The sequence below is a fragment of the Mirounga leonina genome, unplaced genomic scaffold (genome assembly GCF_011800145.1).
Source record: "Mirounga leonina isolate KUSES-001 unplaced genomic scaffold, KU_Mleo_1.0 Mir_91, whole genome shotgun sequence".
In the NCBI taxonomy this organism is placed as follows: Eukaryota; Metazoa; Chordata; class Mammalia; order Carnivora; family Phocidae; genus Mirounga; species Mirounga leonina.
The window spans coordinates 45759516-45777658 of NW_023270839.1; the positions used below are offsets into that span (position 1 = coordinate 45759516).

The 18143-nt window shown below is 40.5% G+C and overlaps 2 protein-coding genes across 13 annotated transcripts in view; one reads left to right on the forward strand and one right to left on the reverse strand.

The window, feature by feature from the left end:
* MYO9A (myosin IXA) overlaps positions 1-2367 on the reverse strand; it is a 272310-nt gene extending 269943 nt beyond the window's left edge. For 6 of the 10 annotated variants that reach the window (XM_034993658.1, XM_034993655.1, XM_034993660.1 and 3 more), the window contains exon 1: positions 1676-2235. The gene's annotated coding sequence lies outside the window, so the exon portion shown is untranslated. Of the gene's footprint in view, positions 1-1675; positions 2237-2287 lie in introns of those variants that run through there. The other 4 variants (XM_034993663.1, XM_034993657.1, XM_034993654.1 and 1 more) reach the window with 3 other exon arrangements.
* SENP8 (SUMO peptidase family member, NEDD8 specific) lies at positions 2360-17572 on the forward strand. Of its 3 annotated transcripts, XM_034993667.1 has the most exons (3): positions 2408-2447; positions 8112-8157; positions 15802-17572. In XM_034993667.1, exon 3 carries the CDS (start codon positions 15838-15840, stop codon positions 16474-16476), a length of 639 nt encoding a protein of 212 aa, XP_034849558.1. In that variant the 5' UTR covers positions 2408-2447; positions 8112-8157; positions 15802-15837; the 3' UTR covers positions 16477-17572. The 3 variants fall into 3 exon arrangements, with proteins under 3 accessions (XP_034849556.1, XP_034849557.1, XP_034849558.1); XM_034993665.1 differs by lacking the exon at positions 8112-8157 and having other exon boundaries at positions 2360-2447; XM_034993666.1 differs by lacking the exon at positions 8112-8157 and having other exon boundaries at positions 2362-2447; positions 15758-17572.
* Positions 17573-18143: the final 571 nt, after the last annotated feature.

The window sequence follows — 18143 nt, forward strand, 5'->3', positions numbered from 1 at the left end:
TATTAAGTAGGGGGTAGAGGAGGGGGGAAAGCTCTAGAGTGTATAGGAAGCTATAGAGTGTAAAGTATTTGTGGTGATTTTTAAGAATATAAATATATTTAAGAATATAAATTTGAGAATGTGTAGGTTTGTATAATGCTAGAAATATCACAGGAAAGACCCACATGAAGATGGAAATAGAGGTTGCCTCTAAAGAGTGAAAACGGGTGGTTGGAGGATATAGGGGGAAGAAAAACTTTTTACTGCACACTCTTTTGAATCTCTTGACTTTTATACTATGTCGAGTTATTACGTATAATTTTAATATGATGTTCTCCCTCCTCAGCTTCACACACACAAAATAAAAATTTTAAAAGTACTAACTACAAAAACCTCACTATACTTCATCCCTATACCAACGTTAAAATTAGGTACTGATCATTTAGTGTAACATTGCATTTTTTTCTTGACAACTCAGAAGTTCAACTTCCACAAAATTTTATTCACTATTATCACTACTGCTGAGAAGGCTCTTGGTAATGACATCAGTCAACACTGCATGATAACTGTACTTGCTCCTTAGAAAAGCAAGACAGCAGCATCAGGGAGCAGAAATTTATTATTAGATTGACATTAAAATCTTCAGGGATTAAGGAAAGCTACAAAACGTGTTTTTCCAGCAAATTCAAAACAACACATTAAAAAAAACAATCCCCCGGTATCATTCAAAAATTTTAAAAAATGCGTAAAAATCTACAGGAAGGTGAAACAAATGATATTACATGGAGACACTGTCACATCCCTTAGTGTAATGTGATTTAATCCTTAAAGAGGTCCCTAAATGTCACACGTTCTACAGAAGAGACAAGATGAGAAGCAGGCTGTGTGACGTTCTATTAGCACACACACCCTCTGCCCTGGGCTTCCACACTCTTCCCTGTCCCTCCCTCCTCAGCCACCAGATTAAACTCTCCAAACACGGGTGTCAGTTGGTCCCCTTAAGCCCCACGGGGGGTGGGGGGGCACTAAGTTAAGCAAACATCCCTTCAGGATTTAATAGCAACCCCTTTCAACCAAAGAAAAGAGAAAGATAACAAGGTCCGCCCGAGAGAAAGGCTGGGGGAGAGGCTGCTGTCTGATGGTGTCTACAGAGGTGCTGACCACGTCTCCTGGGAGGTGAAAGCATCACCAAACAGACTACCCCAAAGCCGAGGTGGTGGGTAGGGCTGACCGGCAGCGAGCTGGGAGGGAAGGGGTCTGCAGGGAGGGGGTGGGCTGCGATGGATCTGCCGTGGAGCTGGGGGTCGCTATGGGTTAGGGGCGGCCGTGACTGGGTCTCGGAGGAACTGTGATCAGGTCAGCTTATGGGAGGCCGTAACGGAGTCTGGAGGCTCCATTAAGAGTCCTAAGAGAGTCCGAGGGGGTTTCTAATGGGCTGTGCTGGAGTGGGGGCCCGTGACAGAACCGCCGGGGGGCTGGCGGGCCAGAAGGGTATCTGGCCAATGGAAGATACGAGGGCGGGGTCTACCAGGGACCCCGCGCAGTGATCGGGTGTCCGGGTGGCTCCCGGGCAGACTCGCTCGCGGGGCGTCTCCGCTGGGGCGGGGCGGAGGGGCCCCGCAGGAGCCACAGAGCGAGACCGAGACGTGGGCCGGGCCGGGCAGCAGGGCCGCGGGGCGGCTTGGGCGGGTCTTACCTCGGGCTCCGCCGCGGTGGCCACCACAGCCCCCTCCTCTCCGCCAGAAGCCACCTCCCACGCGGCTCCAGGGTCAGGCCGCTGGAGACAGCATAGGCTGAGGCCACCGAGGGTCGGACGGTTCCGGGAGGGTGGGCCCAGCAGCCTCAGGGTCCGGGAGAGCGGCCGCCGCGCATCCCCCGCCCTGTCAGAGAGACTCCGCCCGGCCCGGGCAGGCACATCCCCCGCCGCACCCCGCCCAGAGAGCACGCGTCGGACCGCCGCCTCAGCCGCTGTCGCTGTCTCTGCCGGGGCAGCGGGTGCCTCCGCCGCGCCTCTCACAGTCCTTGCGGTACTCTCAGCAGCCACCGCCAACCGCCGCCGCGTCCCTCGTCCGCTCAGGCCCGCGCGCCCCCGACCCCGCGCACGCGGCCCCGCCCCGCGCGATTCCCCGGCTGCAGACGAGCAGGCGCGCGCGCACTTACCTCCCACGCCCCCTACCGCCTGCCGGAGCTGGCCAGCCTGCCGGCCCGGCCCCCGCACGTGACGCCGCCAGAGAGTACCTCAGGCGCTTGCGCGGGCACGCCCCATTCGTCCGCCCCAGGCGGCCCCGCCCAAACTTTTCTTCCTCACCTTACGGCAGAGCTCGGAACCGTGCCTCGGATTCTCACTCCACTGAAGAGGAGTGTCGCAAGGTTGGGGTAGAAAACTCTGGGTTTGCGACGGTAGCTCTCGCTTTCCGGCCAATACAGAGGTGCCTGAAGGCTGGTTGGGGTGGTGAGGCCCGAGGCAGGTAAGAAGCCGCCTCCCTACTTCGGTTGGTCGGGCGGTCTGTCCCGTTAGGGAGCCGCTTTCTAGCCCTCTCAGACTTAGCATATCCTTGCTCCCTCCCCAGTTCTGGTGCAGGGTTCTCAGCGCCGCCCCTCTTAGCCCCCGCCCCTTCCCACACACACGCCCTCTCTCCCCGCGTTTCCCCGCCCCCGACCTCCGTTTCCTAGTCTGACTTTCCATTCATTCCTCAGACTTTTCACAGAGTGCTTTCTCGTGCTTTAGACTCTAGGAAGTCAGAAGCAAATGAAGCAATTTCAGTCTTCCGAAGTGCGGTGTTATGTGGGAGACGTTGAGAGAATCCGTAATAAAGTAAAAGTATGACGGAAAAAAAGCACAGGACCCTCTGAGCATAGAAGAGGGGCCCCTGATTGTGTGGAGGGACTGGGGGAAACCCTTTCCAAGGTGACCTTTGAGTCACTCCTAACTTGTGTTAAAAGGCTAGTGAGCAGTAGCTGGTCGAGAAATAGGAGATAGAAGCAGAGGGAATGACGGGGGCAAAAGCATATGACAGTATTGACTGTAAGAGTAAAAAAGTTAGAGGAGTAGAGTTGGTGGAGCCCATAGGTGTAGATTACCCTTTAAAGAAGCATCGTTGTAAAGGGTGAGAGAGATGAGGGGCGAGAATGTGGGCCGAAAGAATGTTTTCTTTAAAGATGGGAGACTTAGGCATAAAAGTGTACCATGGAACTCAGGAGTGGACAATTCATGGATGAAGGTGGCTAATTTATAGCATCTAGAGCCCTAGTGGAACTCAACCTTGTGTGCACGTTAGAATAACCTGAGAAGTTGTTTTTTGTTTTGTTATTTGTTGTTGTTTTTTAATAAAACCAATGTTGTTCCAATTAAACAAACTCTGGAGTTAAGGGCTCAGGCATCAGTATTTTTTAAAGATCCTGAGGTGCGCTGAGGGTTGAGAACCACTAGAGGAAAGGAAAGGATCGGAAGTAAGGAAGGGCAGGAAGTTGATGGCATTGGCTCTGTAACATTAAGATGGAAGTCACTTGATGAGAGAGTTGGGGATGGAATGAGAAGCTTGAGCAGAGTGATAGAAGTTTTGGATAACTACTCTGGGCAATGGGAAAGGTGTCATTTCTGCCTTTCCCTTCAGCACACTTCCATCCTTCAATCTTAAGTCCATCTCAGGGCTCTCTTTCCCTTTCCCTAGCATCCAGCATCTATCAGCTGGGGATCCAGCCTTAGGCCTCAATCAAGGGCATCTTCATTTCTGTCCCCAAAAAGAGCTAAGTCAATTTGAGATTCAAAGACTAACTTTACTCCCCTAGAGATTACTGCATACAGTGCCTTGCCAATTCAGAATCTGTCTTCTGTTATTCAGCAATCATTTAAGTTAGGAAAGAGATATATAAAGACAGTTAAGATATGGCCCTATTAAGATCTCATACTATTAGGGAAAACACACCTTTTAAAAGAACAATTCACTTGGCAGGCAGAGAGGTCTCTATAAGGCAGAGGCAAAGCCAGTGCATGGCTACTGTTTATTAACTAGGGCTAATCCAAAAACTTGTCTATCAGCCTCCAGATAAGAGTGAGTTACTGTTGTCTGGTATGACTAGGGCTTAATATGGAGAGTAGGGCTGGGGCAGAGATAAAGATGATAAAGTGGGTGTGAACAGATTATGAGGAGCCTTGAATTCCATGCTAAAGTGTTTAGATTATCTACTATAAGCAATTAATAGGTATAAAAAACAAAGATAAAAATAAAATAACCTTTTTTTACACCATGGACTTCTTTGGCAGCCTGTCCTGTGGGCCCTATCTCAGAATGTTTTTAAATGTGAAAATAAAATACATAGAAACAATATCAATTTTATTGAAAGTTTTAAAAATACTAAAAAACAGGTGTATGATGTAGTTATGTATGTGCCTCTTTATGCATTAAATAACACCTGGCAGCAAGTAATTTCAAAATAGTGATGAGTAGAAATTATATTTTGCGATACCTGTACAACTTCAGTGTGATATGAAAATATATTTCTATTGGTGACAAAGGTATAGGGACTGCTAATACTACTGTGGATCATTGCCTATACTTATTGAAGAAAATGCTAAATTTCAGTTAGATATTATCAAAAATCAGGGTGCACTTTTTTCCCAGTCCAAGTTCATGGAACCTTTAATTCTAACTACGTCCTGGCCCATGGACTGTAGATTTATAAAAAGCTGACTATAATGGTTTTAAGCAAGGGCATGACAGATCAGATCTGTGTTTCAGAAGGGTACTGCCGTAGTGTTCACTTCCCAGCCTCTCTGTGGGAGTAGGGAACTGGCTCTTCTCCTTTTGTACCTAAGGGCAGCAACCAGTACTAATCCATTGTTGCCTAGTAATTTGGGCCTACAGGAGTATTGGGCTTGTGGCTATATATGCAGGAGCAGTACTAGGAAATAAATTGGGAAAGATACGTTGGGGCTCTTTTTGTGGAAATCATTGAATGCCAGGGTATAATTTATACTTAATTTGGTAGATAATGAAGATGTTAAAATTTTGGGAGTAGAGGGCGCCTGGGTGGCTCAGTTGGTTAAGCGACTGCCTTCGGCTCAGGTCATGATCCTGGAGTCCCTGGTTCGAGTCCCGCATCGGGCTCCCTGCTCAGCGGGGAGTCTGCTTCTCCCTCTGACCCTCCCCCCTCTCATGTGCTTGCTCTCTCTCATTCTCTCTCTCTCAAATAAATAAATAAAATCTTTAAAAAAAATTTTTTTTGGAGTAGAATAATGTAATTAGAGTTCGTTTGTAGATTGGATTGTCAGAAGATAGGAATGAAGAGTCTGGACCAATAATTAAAATTTTTTTAACTAAATTTTACTATAAAGTGATCTCTAAAGGGTCTGCTAAGTTACTTTGTTTCCCCAGTGTGACAGACTAGTCTAAAGAAACATAAGTTGGTCTAAATCACATACCTTTCAATAGAGATGTACACACTAGTGTGGAGGTCAATTAGCATTTTACATGGGCAATGGCTTTACCATAGATATAGGTTCCCAGGTGTTGCTAAAGCCTTTCTTGGTTAAATTCCATCTACACCTGTAAGTCCTGTATTTCTGACTTTTTAAGGGCAAGTTTGTTGTCTCTTTGTCAATTCCTTAAACCTCTTGGATGAGTAAAATGCATTAGCAAACAAAAAAGAAGTCCTCAAAGCCCAGATAACCCATCTCTTTAGAAACTGATCAATACCAGACTATGCAAAACTTACTGCCCAAATTCCAGCTAGTGCCCAACTTGTATGCTTTAAACATATTCAAAACATTAATTATGGGGTCCAAGTATTACTAATCCAAATAAGTAATGTCAAGTTAACTTTCTGAATCAGTTTCTCTGAGAGACTACCTTCTTCAGCATGACTAGCCTATACTGATTTTGTCCATCTAACTATTGGAGACCATTTGGGTAGTGCTGTGGTTCAATACAGACTGAGAATCAAGTTTATGTAGAGATTGGGGTTCATCTATCTATCTCCTTTTTAGGGGAATGGGGAAACAGGTCTGTCTGCAGCAAGAATACTTGAAACTTACGAAGCTTTTTAAGAATATTACTTACAAAAGATCTCTGAAATTTCCTTTCTCTGGCTTCCAATTAAATGGCTACCCCTTCCACACCTTCATCTGTTAGAAAAGCACTGGAACACAGTCCTGAAACTGAAAAAAAAAAAAATTGTCCCAATTACAATTATTATTTTTGAGCATCTAAATTATAGGTTTAAAAACTTGAGGCCTTCTGGGGCGCCTGGGTGGCTCAGTCGATTAAGCGTCTCTGCCTTCGGCTCAGGTCATGACCTGGGATCAAGCCCCACATTGGGCTCCCTACTCATGGGGGAGCCTACTCCTCCCTCTCCTCCCCGCTTGTGCTCTCTCTCACTATCTCTGTCCTATCTCTGTCTCTCTCTCAAATAAATAAACAAAATCTTAAAAAAAAAAAACTTGAGGCCTTCCTTCCCTATGGCCAATGAATAAATACATAAGTACTCTGTCCAAGTACTGTGGTAGGTTCAGTTCCTTCAAAACAATAGCTTGGGGATTTGGGGCCTTAGTTGGCTCTAATATTCTCACTACTATTTGTTGTAGCAACTTGGCAGTTTACATTAGCAGCTAAAATAAATAGTTGCTAGAAATGTTTAGCCCTACTTAATAATACATAATTCAAGCTTGGTCAGATAACTCACAAATATTTGTGTTAGTTAACATTTAAAGACAAATTGCTACAACAGAAAATTCCTCATGTATAATTGGGCCACTTCAGATCTCGTTTTCCTGTGAGCACAATACGGTAAAACATAAATTCATTCTTTCATTCATTCGTTAAATATTTATTGAACCCCTACTATGTGCCAACCATGTTTTTGAAACCCAATAATTAGGAGTTTGTAATAACAGTTTACCTCTTAACTATTTATGAAAAAATGATTTACCAGGCTTTGAAATCTACAGGACAAATAAGATTAAAAGATGATGGATTTTTCATACTCTTTCAAACTATGTTGGCATACAGCTACTGTGTGCTGAATACAGTGGTTATTTATGAAATCGGGCAGATTATAACTTTAGCTTGATCACACCTTATTAGCTTTAATTTGATAATGCATATGATAAAAATCTGTCCACTCCTTTTAAAATATTATCTTACTCAGACCTCTCATTGAACCTATTGGCCTCCCCACACACTGTCCTAACAACCCCAGGTATTTTAAATTTTGCAGTTGTATAAAGTCATTTCTCAGAAGATTATCAGCAAAGCACAGTTTAAGAAAAGGCTGGTGTTTACATCAGGTATATATGAAGAAAAAAAAATGTAGTACAATTATAGATGGAAACTTTGAGTTAGAAATGATAGACTGAGAATAAAATTCTTTTTATGGTCAATGACACCTTAGCCCTTGATAGTCATACCTAATAACAGAGCAGTAAATAGAGAACCTTGATTCTAGAAGAAATCCTAAAAAGCCACCTGTTTTATCTAACCCTGGCCCAAGGCAGGACCAAATGGAATTTATGGTAGTAAGAGTTAACAGGCATCATCATCATACCAAGTAGTTTTTCTACTTTGAGAGCTGAATTCCTCTACTTGTAAAATATTGATGTCAGAGGACTATTGTTCAAATTTATAAATAATCTATGAAATTGAGAGATCTTCCTATGTTTATAACAATTTTGTGTTTTTAAGAGTTTTTCAAAATGTATTTTACTTCTGTATTTTGTTCAGGGAAAACATTTATTAAAATTTCTCCAGTTTGTCAAGCACTAAAGAAAACAGGGATGAGTAAAATCTAATAATCTCTGCCCTCAAGAGGGATATATAAATCTTAATGGTAATTTTTACATTCCACTTTATACAAATCTTTGGATGGTTTAAGCCAGCATTAAAAGGAAATGTTTAATAGGAGGAAATTGAAACCAAAAAAAAAAAAAAAGTTTGAACTTCCTTCCTGAAAATATTTCTGCTTATGCTGCCATGAAAAGCACATTTGGTCTTGGATTTTATTCTTTTTGTGAAATTGCAAATGGAATCATACATTAGAAGTTGGACATAATCTAATTTTAGTAAAAAGATTAATTTTACATCTTTGTGTTTGAAGGGTTATAGAAGAGAAATTAGACTTTCTCTGTTTTTTTCCAGAAGACAGAAGTGAGACCAGTGAATTGAAGAAACAGACATGTTTTAGGTCAGTGTAAGAGTGGGAGGTGGTACATCTTTTTTTTTCCTGAATGGAAATAGCTGTATTTACTGGTTATGTGCTCATTATAAAAAGAAGGGGTGAAAAAATAAAGCAGACGGTATCAAAAGGTAGAAGGAAAAAAGTTAAGAAGTACTAATAATTCTCTTTTTAAAATGATATTTAAACTTTGAATGGCTATCATTCTTGATTATTTTTGTGTCTGTTTTTCTTGTACAAATTTTTATATAAACTTTCTTTTCATAGCCTATTATGAATATCTATGTCAATAAATTTGTATCTACAACTTTATTTTTTAATGGCTGAAAACATTTCATTGTATGAAAGCCTGTTATTTAAATTTACCAGTCCTCTTTTGAACTTTCAGATTCTTTCAGTTTTTCTTTTATAAACACTGCTGTGATGAACATTCTTGTTAAATTTTTGCACACATCCTTAATGTTTCCCTTAAAATAAATTTCTGAAAGTTTAATACCTACATGTAGACATTTCTTAAGAATTAAAATATAATGGCAAATTACCCTTCAAAAAGCTTGCATTTGTTTATATTCCTATAAAGAGTGAGAATGCCTGTTTTTCCATGGTCTCTCAGCAATGCTGGTTATTATCAGTTTTCCTCATCTTTGCTGATTTAATAGATAAAAAATGAAATCTTGCTTCAACTTGATTTCTTTTGATTACTAGTGAGGTGTTGAGTTTCTTTACATGTGTTTATTGGCCAGTCATATAAGTGTATTAAGCTCCATTTTCTTCTAATATTTTTGTTTCCTTTCTTAACATTTAAATTTTATTCCACCTAAAATATAATTTGATATAAGGTATGAGTTAGAGATCTAACTTCTTTTTTTATCAAATGTTTAACAGTTCGTCTCAATGCCATTTATTAAATAACTCAGCAAGCGTATTCCAAACTTCATTACAGACAGTAAGGTGTCAATAGAATTCTGTTAAAAAAAAAAAAAAAAAAGGTGTCTCATGGTCAAATGAGTTTGGGAAAAAAATAAGACCAAGAAAAGTTACCTTTCTTTATTGCAGAACTTCTTCTAGCCTCTAATATGCTTGTGTGCGTTATGAATCTCCAATAAGGAGTTTTAGGATGCAGCATTTCCCTAACTTATTTAACCATATAATTTTATTTTTTTCTTTCAAGAAATACCTATGAAATCTGTGGAACTGTACTGTCCAAAATAATAGCCAATAACCACATGTAGATATTTAAATTTAAGTTAATTAAAATTTAATATTCAGTTCACACTCCACATTTCAAGTGCTTGATAGCCACAGGTGGCAAGTGACTGCTGTTTTGGACATTGTCAATAAGGAACATTTCCATAATCGCCAAAAATACTATTGGACAGCACTCCTTCAGAACGTAGTTCATTGAAACTGACTCCCAACCTAGTGTTTTTTTCTACTGAACCAGCAGCTTCTTCCCTTACTTATATCAGCAGGTAATCAGGTTGGCTCCTATTGAATTATAAATTTTCCCTTTAAGGTAGTTTTTATTACCTTTTATGTAATTACCTTATTTTTTATAACAAATATTCAAACAGTATGCTTGGGTTTAAGGATTTTAAGATTAATATGAAAAAGTAGTCCCTTTTTTAAAAAATTAAGCCTTTGTTTAAGAAATATTCTATGCTATGATTTCAATATTAGCTTCATTTAGCTACAGAAGTTGGAAGATAAACTGTAATTGCAGGGCTTGTGTACACTGACAACACATTAACATCATTGCTTCACTCAGTGGAGAGAACAATTTTCTCTGGAGTTAGCATTCACTCTTCTTATGCCAAAGGTAAAGCACAGAGCAGAGTCATGCCCTAGCTAGGTCTATCCTTTATGACTTTGTGGCTTTATAAAAAAAAACAAACATGCTTTATTTTCAAGAAATTTCTGGGGTGCCTGGGTGGCTCAGTCGGTTAAGCGTCTGCCTTCAGCTTAGGTCATGATCCCAGGGTCCTGGGATCGAGCCCTGTGTCAAGTTCCCTGCTCCACAGGGAGCCTGCTTCTCCCTCTCCCTCTCCCTCTGCCTGCCACTCCCCCTGCTTGTTCTCTCTCTCTCTCTCAAATAAATAAAATCTTTAAAAAAAAAAAAAAAAAGGAGGGGCTCCTGGGTGGCTCAGCCATTAAGCGTCTGCCTTCGGCTCAGGTCATGATCACAGGGTCCTGGGATCGAGCCCCACATCGGGCTCCCTGCTCTGCGGGAAGCCTGCTTCTCCCTCTCACACTCCCCTTGCTTGTGTTCCCTCTCTCTCTCTGTCAAATAAATAAATTATTAAAAAAAAAAAAAAATTTCTAAGTCCCATTATTGCCACCCCAAATAATAGGGAGCAAGGAAGAAAACTCTTTTTGAGAGCCTGCTGTATGTTACACGACATGCTGAGTGTTGTGGTTTGTTTTTATTTTTAAGATTTTATTTATTTGTCAGAGAGCACAAGCAGGGGGAGCCGCAGGCAGAGGGAGAAGCCGGCTCCCCGCTGAGCAGGGAACCCAATGTGGGGCTTGATCCCAGGACCCTGGAATCATGACCTGAGCCAAAGGCAGATGCTTAACCGAATGAGCCACCCAGGTGTCCCCATGCTGAGTGTTTTTACTCATGTTTTTATTTTGTGTAACAACCCTGTGAGGCAGGTGATTTTATTACCTCATTTTATAGATGAGGAAATGAGGCTCAGAAAGAGAATAAATAACTTGCCCAGAGTCACATAGATAGGCAAGTGGCAAAGTCAGAGCCTGGACCCAAAGTCTCCTAACCCCAAAATATAGAACTATAATATAATTTGTAGGACTTTACAAATAGAATTAGGAGGTTATTGTTTCCCCAGTTCACTCCCCAATATTCCTTACCATCCACCAAGACCAAGTACATAGGTCTTATTTACTATTAACAGAGGAGAACAGAAAAAACACAAAACCAAAGCAAAAATGGGGATGTGAAAGACAATACAAACATCTTAAGAGGCCTTATTTATCTTATTTTCCCTATTCTATGTTCTGACTCCTTTTTTGAAATGTTTCAGTCATCTGGCAGACATTTATTGTACCTCAGATACACCAAGCACAGTGCTCACTATATAGAAAGGAAATATCCCTAGGATGGTTCTAGATGGTTCTTGGTTCTTTTGCTAGGTCCCTTTCTGTCTCCCTTTTCCCTACCCCATTAATAATGGGATCATCATCCTTTCAGTCACCCCAGCTAAAACCCACAGACCATTTCCTAATTCTCTCTTATCCACTATTCTCTGATCACGTCCTGAGTCTCTGTCTACAGTACCTTTTCCTCCTTGCCTCCCCATTTCTACTACCATTTCCCCTGATTTAGGTCATTTCCTCCTATACCTTCACTTTTTTTTTTTTTTTTTTTTTAGATTTTATTTATCTATTTGACAGAAAGAGACACAGCGAGAGAGGTAACACAAGCAGGGGGAGTAGGAGAGGGAGAAGCAGGCTTCCTGCTGAGCAGGGAGCCCGATGTGGGACTACATCCCAGGACCCCAGGATCAGGACCTGAGCCGAAAGCAGACACTTAGCGATTGAACCACCCAGGCACCCCTATACCTTTACTTTCAATAAAAATCTACTGGATCTCTTCCTCCAAATTCTCTCCCTACCAATTAATCCTATATACCATGGCTGAATTAGTAAACTTCCTAAAGCACCAGCCTTGCCATAATGGCTTCCCATTTCCTCCAATATAAATTCCAAACTCTTTCATCTGGACTTCAGTCTGTTACCATTTAGTTTCTAATAATCTTCCTCTACCCTCACATGTACCCTTACTCTTACTTCATTCCAGCCAGACTGGACCACACTTCTAAAGGCACTTCCCTTGCCTCTCTCACCTTCTTAATGCCCTTCTCCATGCATTCAACTCTACCTGCCTTTCAAGAGCCCACTCATGTCACTTTCTCCTTGAAGTCGTTCCTGATCTCAGCTCTCTTTCCCTTTCACCCTCTTAGCCAGGAGTGATTGTTCCCTCTTCTGAATTCCCATACATTTTATTTCTGCCCCTTGTGGGTTTCTTACTGACTATAAGCCACCTTGTACATCTTGGTATCTCCCACAATAGTTAATATTAGGTACTCAGGGGTGCCTTGGTGGCTAAGTTGGTTAAGCGTCTGCCTTGGGTTCAGGTCATGATCCCAGGGTCCTGGGATCAAGTCCCACATCAGGCTCCCGGCTCAGCGGGGGTCTGCTTCTCCCTCTCCCACTCTCCCCCGCTCGTGATCTCTGTCTCTGTGTGTGTCTCTCTCTCTCAATAAAATCCTCTAAAAAAAATATTAGGTTCTTGGTAGGTGTTTATTGACTAAAAGAATTGTATATTTACAATGTCTTCATTGTAACATAATAGGCTTAAGCTCAATGAGAGTAGGAACTATGACTATTTCATTCCCATTCTGTATTTCCAACCCCTAGCACAGAGGAAACACTCAATAAACATTTGTTTTTGTTTTTGTTTTTTGTGGGTTTTTTTTTTAAGATTTTATTTATTTATTTGACAGAGAGAGACACAGCGAGAGCGAGCGAGCACAAGTAGGGGGAGTGGGAGAGGGAGAAGCAGGCTCGAGCCCGATGTGGGGCTTGACCCCAGGACCCCAGGACCATGACCTGAGCCGAAGCAGACGCTTAACGACTGAGCCACCCAGGCACCCTCAATAAACATTTGTTAAATGAAATACATTACAGTTACCAGTTATTGGGATATAAATTTCTTCATGACACAATGGATGTCTGGAAATACTACTTTATGTTATATTTTGAAAAATCTTCATTATCAATGTTTCTTCATTTTATATTCACAAATACTCTGTGATAAAGGTCATGTATTAATATTGTCACTTTACAGAAGAGGATACTGAGGCTTAAAGAAATTAAGTAGTTTATTTATGATCATATGGCCAATGAGTAACAGAACTGAGTCTAAAATTCAAGTCTTCAGATGTGAAGTTTAGTGTTTTTCTTGGCTAATGATGGTTTGGCCAAAGGCTAGTTTGGTTCCATTTGCTTTAGGATTGTTGGGGTTAAACTATTGCAGTCGTGTAATCATTCCATCCAGTGGAGTAGAGCCAGATCCTTGATTGACCCATTGTCTGTATTTTGGGTATTTTCAAAGTCAAACAAAACACTACAACTTTTCTGAAGGAAATCTTGGCCACTTCGGTCACTCCCTCCAAGATGAGATGCCTGTCTCTTCAGGCACTCTTCTCCTTGTAGACTTCTATCCCTGGTTGATTTGGCTATTAAGATGTGGGTCTGATTTCAGCTGACAGCATAGAGAGTAAGTAGGTCTCCAAGTATTTGCCAGGCAGTACAGTCTGGCACTTACCACTACATAGTATTCATTGAAAGCATGGGGGAGACATTGAGGGAGACTTGCTTGATGCACAAGCAGTCATTCCCTTTTCATATTCATTTACTCTTAAGTCAGATCAGCAGCAAGCTGAGTACCTAGCCTCCATAGACTTGCCTTTACTAGATTGCTGTTTATTCATTTGCCATCAGGCTGGATATGAAGGATCATTATAAGAAACAATCCTCTGAAACTACTTCATCTATTATAAAAATATTGTGGGACATTATTCATTATGAGACACTGTGTCTTTTATGAAAATTTCTTGAAAGAAAACTGTCGAAGCTTAATACAAAGAATGCTTTTATCTCTTCTGAGCAATTGCTTTGTTTTTACCTTATGGACACTGTGAATGTTTAACTTAACGCTCTCTGGTTAGCTGCCAAAAAGCTTACAGCCAGATTTGTGGCCCACCCATAGCAAATGTGCTCTATGCCTCGTTAACTTTGTTCCTGGCTCTAGTTTATGTCTCTGCTGAAGTTATTCTCTCTTAAGAAAATCTTAATTCATGCCATCTAATTTTGTATATCTATATTAATATGTATATATATTTTTTCTCATAAACAGCCTTCTATTGTTTCTGAAATAGTTCAGATTATGATATACTGTATGCACATAAAACCATTTTTGGTGCTTCTTAGTTACCTCATTTACTTTAGGCTTTTTCTCTTGAGGGGTATATTTATTTTTCTGTATAGTTTTCACAGGGTTTTAATCACAGGAAAATGGTTGTGCCACAAAATTTTATTATTTTAATAGTGTAATCAAGTGGTAGAAACCTGGTCTAATGGGGAGAGTTGATTAAATTGATTATTCTAGCCCAGTCTTTCACAGAAATGGTTACATTTTCTTACAATATGCTTTGTTTTGTACTGTATCTGCATGTGACTGTTTATTGCTTTGTGATTTGTAGTGATGTTGTAATGCTGCCAGGTCATGAATAGCAGTTAACTCTCTTTTGCTCAAATATTGTTACCTTCCACACTGATCAGACTTCTTGTCTTTGTTAGCACCTTACCTTGGGTGATCATAAGTGTATTAATCTTACCATATAATTTGTCTTGCTCTACTCTAAATTAGTCATGCTTTTGTTTGGACAAGATAATAGGAATAGATGTTTGTTTCCAAACTTCATTTGCTTCCATTGGTATGGAGTACTATCTATATTTTCTGATCACCTTACTAATATCAATTAATAATATAAATACTATTAGTACAACATTTTATATTCTTTTAATACCTTCAAGTAAAACTATTTGGCCTTTTCTACAATTCACTAAGGCATGTAAAGCAAATGTATACCCTTTTTACGACAACAAAAGCATTTAAATTTTGTGGTAGGACTGGGGCTAGATCCAGGTCTCTTGATTCCTGTGCCTAACTACCTTTCAATTTACAAAAAAAAATCTAACATATATATTTTTTAAAGATTTACTTATTTATCTGAGAGGGAGAGAGCACAAGCAAGGGGAAGGGGAGAGGGTGAAGCAGACTCCCTGTTGAGCTGGGACCCTGATGCGGGGCTCTATCCCAGGACCTGGAGATCATGACCTGAGCCGACGGCAGATGCTTAACCACCTGAGCCACCCAGGTGCCCCCTAACTTATAAACATTACATAGTCTTTATCTTACCACTTGAGGTTAAAGATGGGAAGTGGACTAGGACATATTATATCACTCATGCTCACAACTCAGGCAGAACCAGGAATGTTTTTTATTTGTGTTACTCTCACAATTTTCTGTTCTTGAAATTGTGGTTCCTTTTAACTACAATTCTAATCACTGTCACTTTCCATTATGGAATGAGGAAGCAATATTTTTATCTTATCTCTTGAAAATTAATGTTGAAATGGAAACTATTTCCTTTGTTAATGAGCAGCATTTTTCTTTAGACTCTTTGAAAATTCACTTTAATGTAAAAATAATTTGCCGTTATTATCATGCATAAAGGGCCAAATAAGTATATGGTTAATGCTAGGAAGTTTCATAAATGTTTGTTATAATTTTAACGAAACTGTGCATCTAAAGAGGAAATTAAAAATTCATGCTTATTGTTTCAGCATGAAATGTTTCCAAAGTTTTCATTCTAACTGTTAACATATAGCACATAAGTTAGGGTCTCTTGAATGTTTACTCTTAGCCAGGTATTGTTGCTGAACATTTTACAATTATATTTAATCTTTACCAAAACCCTGTAAGAGTAGCTCCTATTTATGACCCTCATTTTATACCCAGGTATCATATTCAACAGTATATATTATCTTCTGCCTCTCCTTCAGCTTCTGGAATTTCTAATCAACCCTGATCAATACAAGATGGACCCCGTAGTCTTGAGTTATATGGACAGTCTACTGCGGCAATCAGATGTCTCACTGTTGGATCCTCCAAGCTGGCTCAATGACCATATCATTGGATTTGCCTTTGAGTACTTTGCCAACAGTCAGTTTCATGACTGTTCTGACCATGTCTGCTTCATCAGCCCCGAAGTTACCCAGTTCATCAAGTGCACTAGCAACCGAACAGAGATTGCCATGTTCCTTGAACCCCTGGACCTCCCCAACAAGAGAGTTGTATTTTTAGCCATCAATGATAATTCCAACGAGGCAGCTGGGGGAACCCATTGGAGTTTGTTGGTTTATGTACAAGATAAAAATAGCTTTTTTCACTATGATTCCCATAGCAGAAGCAACTCAGTCCATGCAAAGCAGGTAGCAGAGAAACTGGAAACTTTCTTAGGCAGAAAAGGAGACAAACTGGCCTTTGTGGAAGAGAAAGCCCCTGCTCAACAAAACAGCTATGACTGTGGGATGTATGTGATTTGTAACACTGAGGCCTTGTGTCAGAACTTCTTTAGGCAACAGCCAGAATCACTATTGCAGCTACTCACTCCTACATACATCACAAAGAAAAGAGGAGAATGGAAAGCTCTCATTGCCAGACTTGCCAAAAATTAGCTATCAAACTGTATCTGTGACTTTTGAAGTCTCTTCTTTCTGCCCATCCCCATTTATTGGATGGCTGCAGTCTCAGTGCCTGAAGGAAGCTGCCTAGTAGAGGGAAGCTTAGTGTTCTCATTTTTCCCTGGAAGAATGTCATCCTCTGCATTATCCAAATGGAAAGTTTCACTTTAACCCTAACTTGAGAGCAGTGTGCAATGTGACAATTTCTTCAAGCTATGTATCAAAACCTTAAAACCACGCTATCTTAACATTTATTAATTCCCTTTTTGTCTCCCTTATCCACATTGGCTTATTCCAGAGGAAAAGCAATGATCTTTAAAGAAATCAAGTATACGTGAAATCTAGAGGAATGCACGAAGAACGTTATAGAAGAATCAACGTATTGCACAGAGATCAACTGGCTAGAAGCAGGTCAAGATCTAACCTAATTCAAGATCTAAATATTAGAATCAAATACTCGTTTCTGTGGTATCTCTTCCATTCACCATGCAGAGGCTTTCCTGGCTATCTTTGTAACCTTTGCAGATATTTGATAAAGATGATGCTAGCCCATCTTCCCCCATCTGATTCCTGGACTGCTTTAAGAAAGGGGGGATCTTGAGTAACTTCATTAAAATATATGGCTGTTAGACCTTTCAGTTCACTCAGTGAATGGGTCGACTTGCTGCTCTGCATTGGTAGCGGCTTTTCTTCACTTTGTCTGTTAGCCATGCATACACTCCTTCCTTATATCCAAAGTTCTGTGGTTTTAAAACTCGTAGCTGATAACTTCCCAAAGTTACCTGTTAATTTCTAATATTGCTGCTTTCTGATAGTCATAGTTTTTGCTTTCCTCTCTATCTGTAATCTGGCAGAATTGTTTTCAGTTATGTCATGGTGATATCAGGGCTATTATTGTATCTAAAACTTGCAGACTAAAAGTTGGTTTGTTTTTTGCGATTATAAAGCAGAAAAAGTGACCTTTCTCAACCCTTCCACTTAATTCAAAATGCAGACGATGTTATTTTTTGAATGTGGAACCAAGAATAAAAAGAAATGCCATCCCTCCTAAATCATTTATGTGGTTTTTTTTCTGAGTTTCAGATAGTTAACAACTAGACGATATGTTGGGTACACACATTAATTCTACTCCTAACAAGAATTAGATTGCAATGCATATGAGGCTTGAAAACCAAAGATTAGTTTCAGCTGTGAAATTTATTTCACCTCCCTCCCCAGCCTACCTTTGCCCCCAGCCCTCATGGCCCAAAATAACCTCACCACTCAGTAACCACAAAGGCAGTAACTCAGTTCCTTTTAGTCAGGGAGGGAAAACACAGTGTAAGTAATATAGGTTACATAGCAAGCTGAGTGAACATGAGTTGAAACTGAAAGTCTGAGAAAGCTACAAAAAAGTTTCCATTTCAAGTCAGTATGTTTTGGATAAAAAAGAGACCTAATAAAAATGGGAGCAGGAAAATAAAAGATTAGGAACTAGCGATCAGCCATAGAGGTGAAATGGGGGAGAGAAGGACAGCAAGAGGAGTGACAACTGAGGCCATTAACTGTAGATAAAGATAAGAAGGCAATATCATTTCAGTAACTGTTAACTTAGGTATCTAGACTATGAAAGACTCAAAGGCTCTCTGGGAACATTTGTTCTGATAAAGCAAAGTATATCT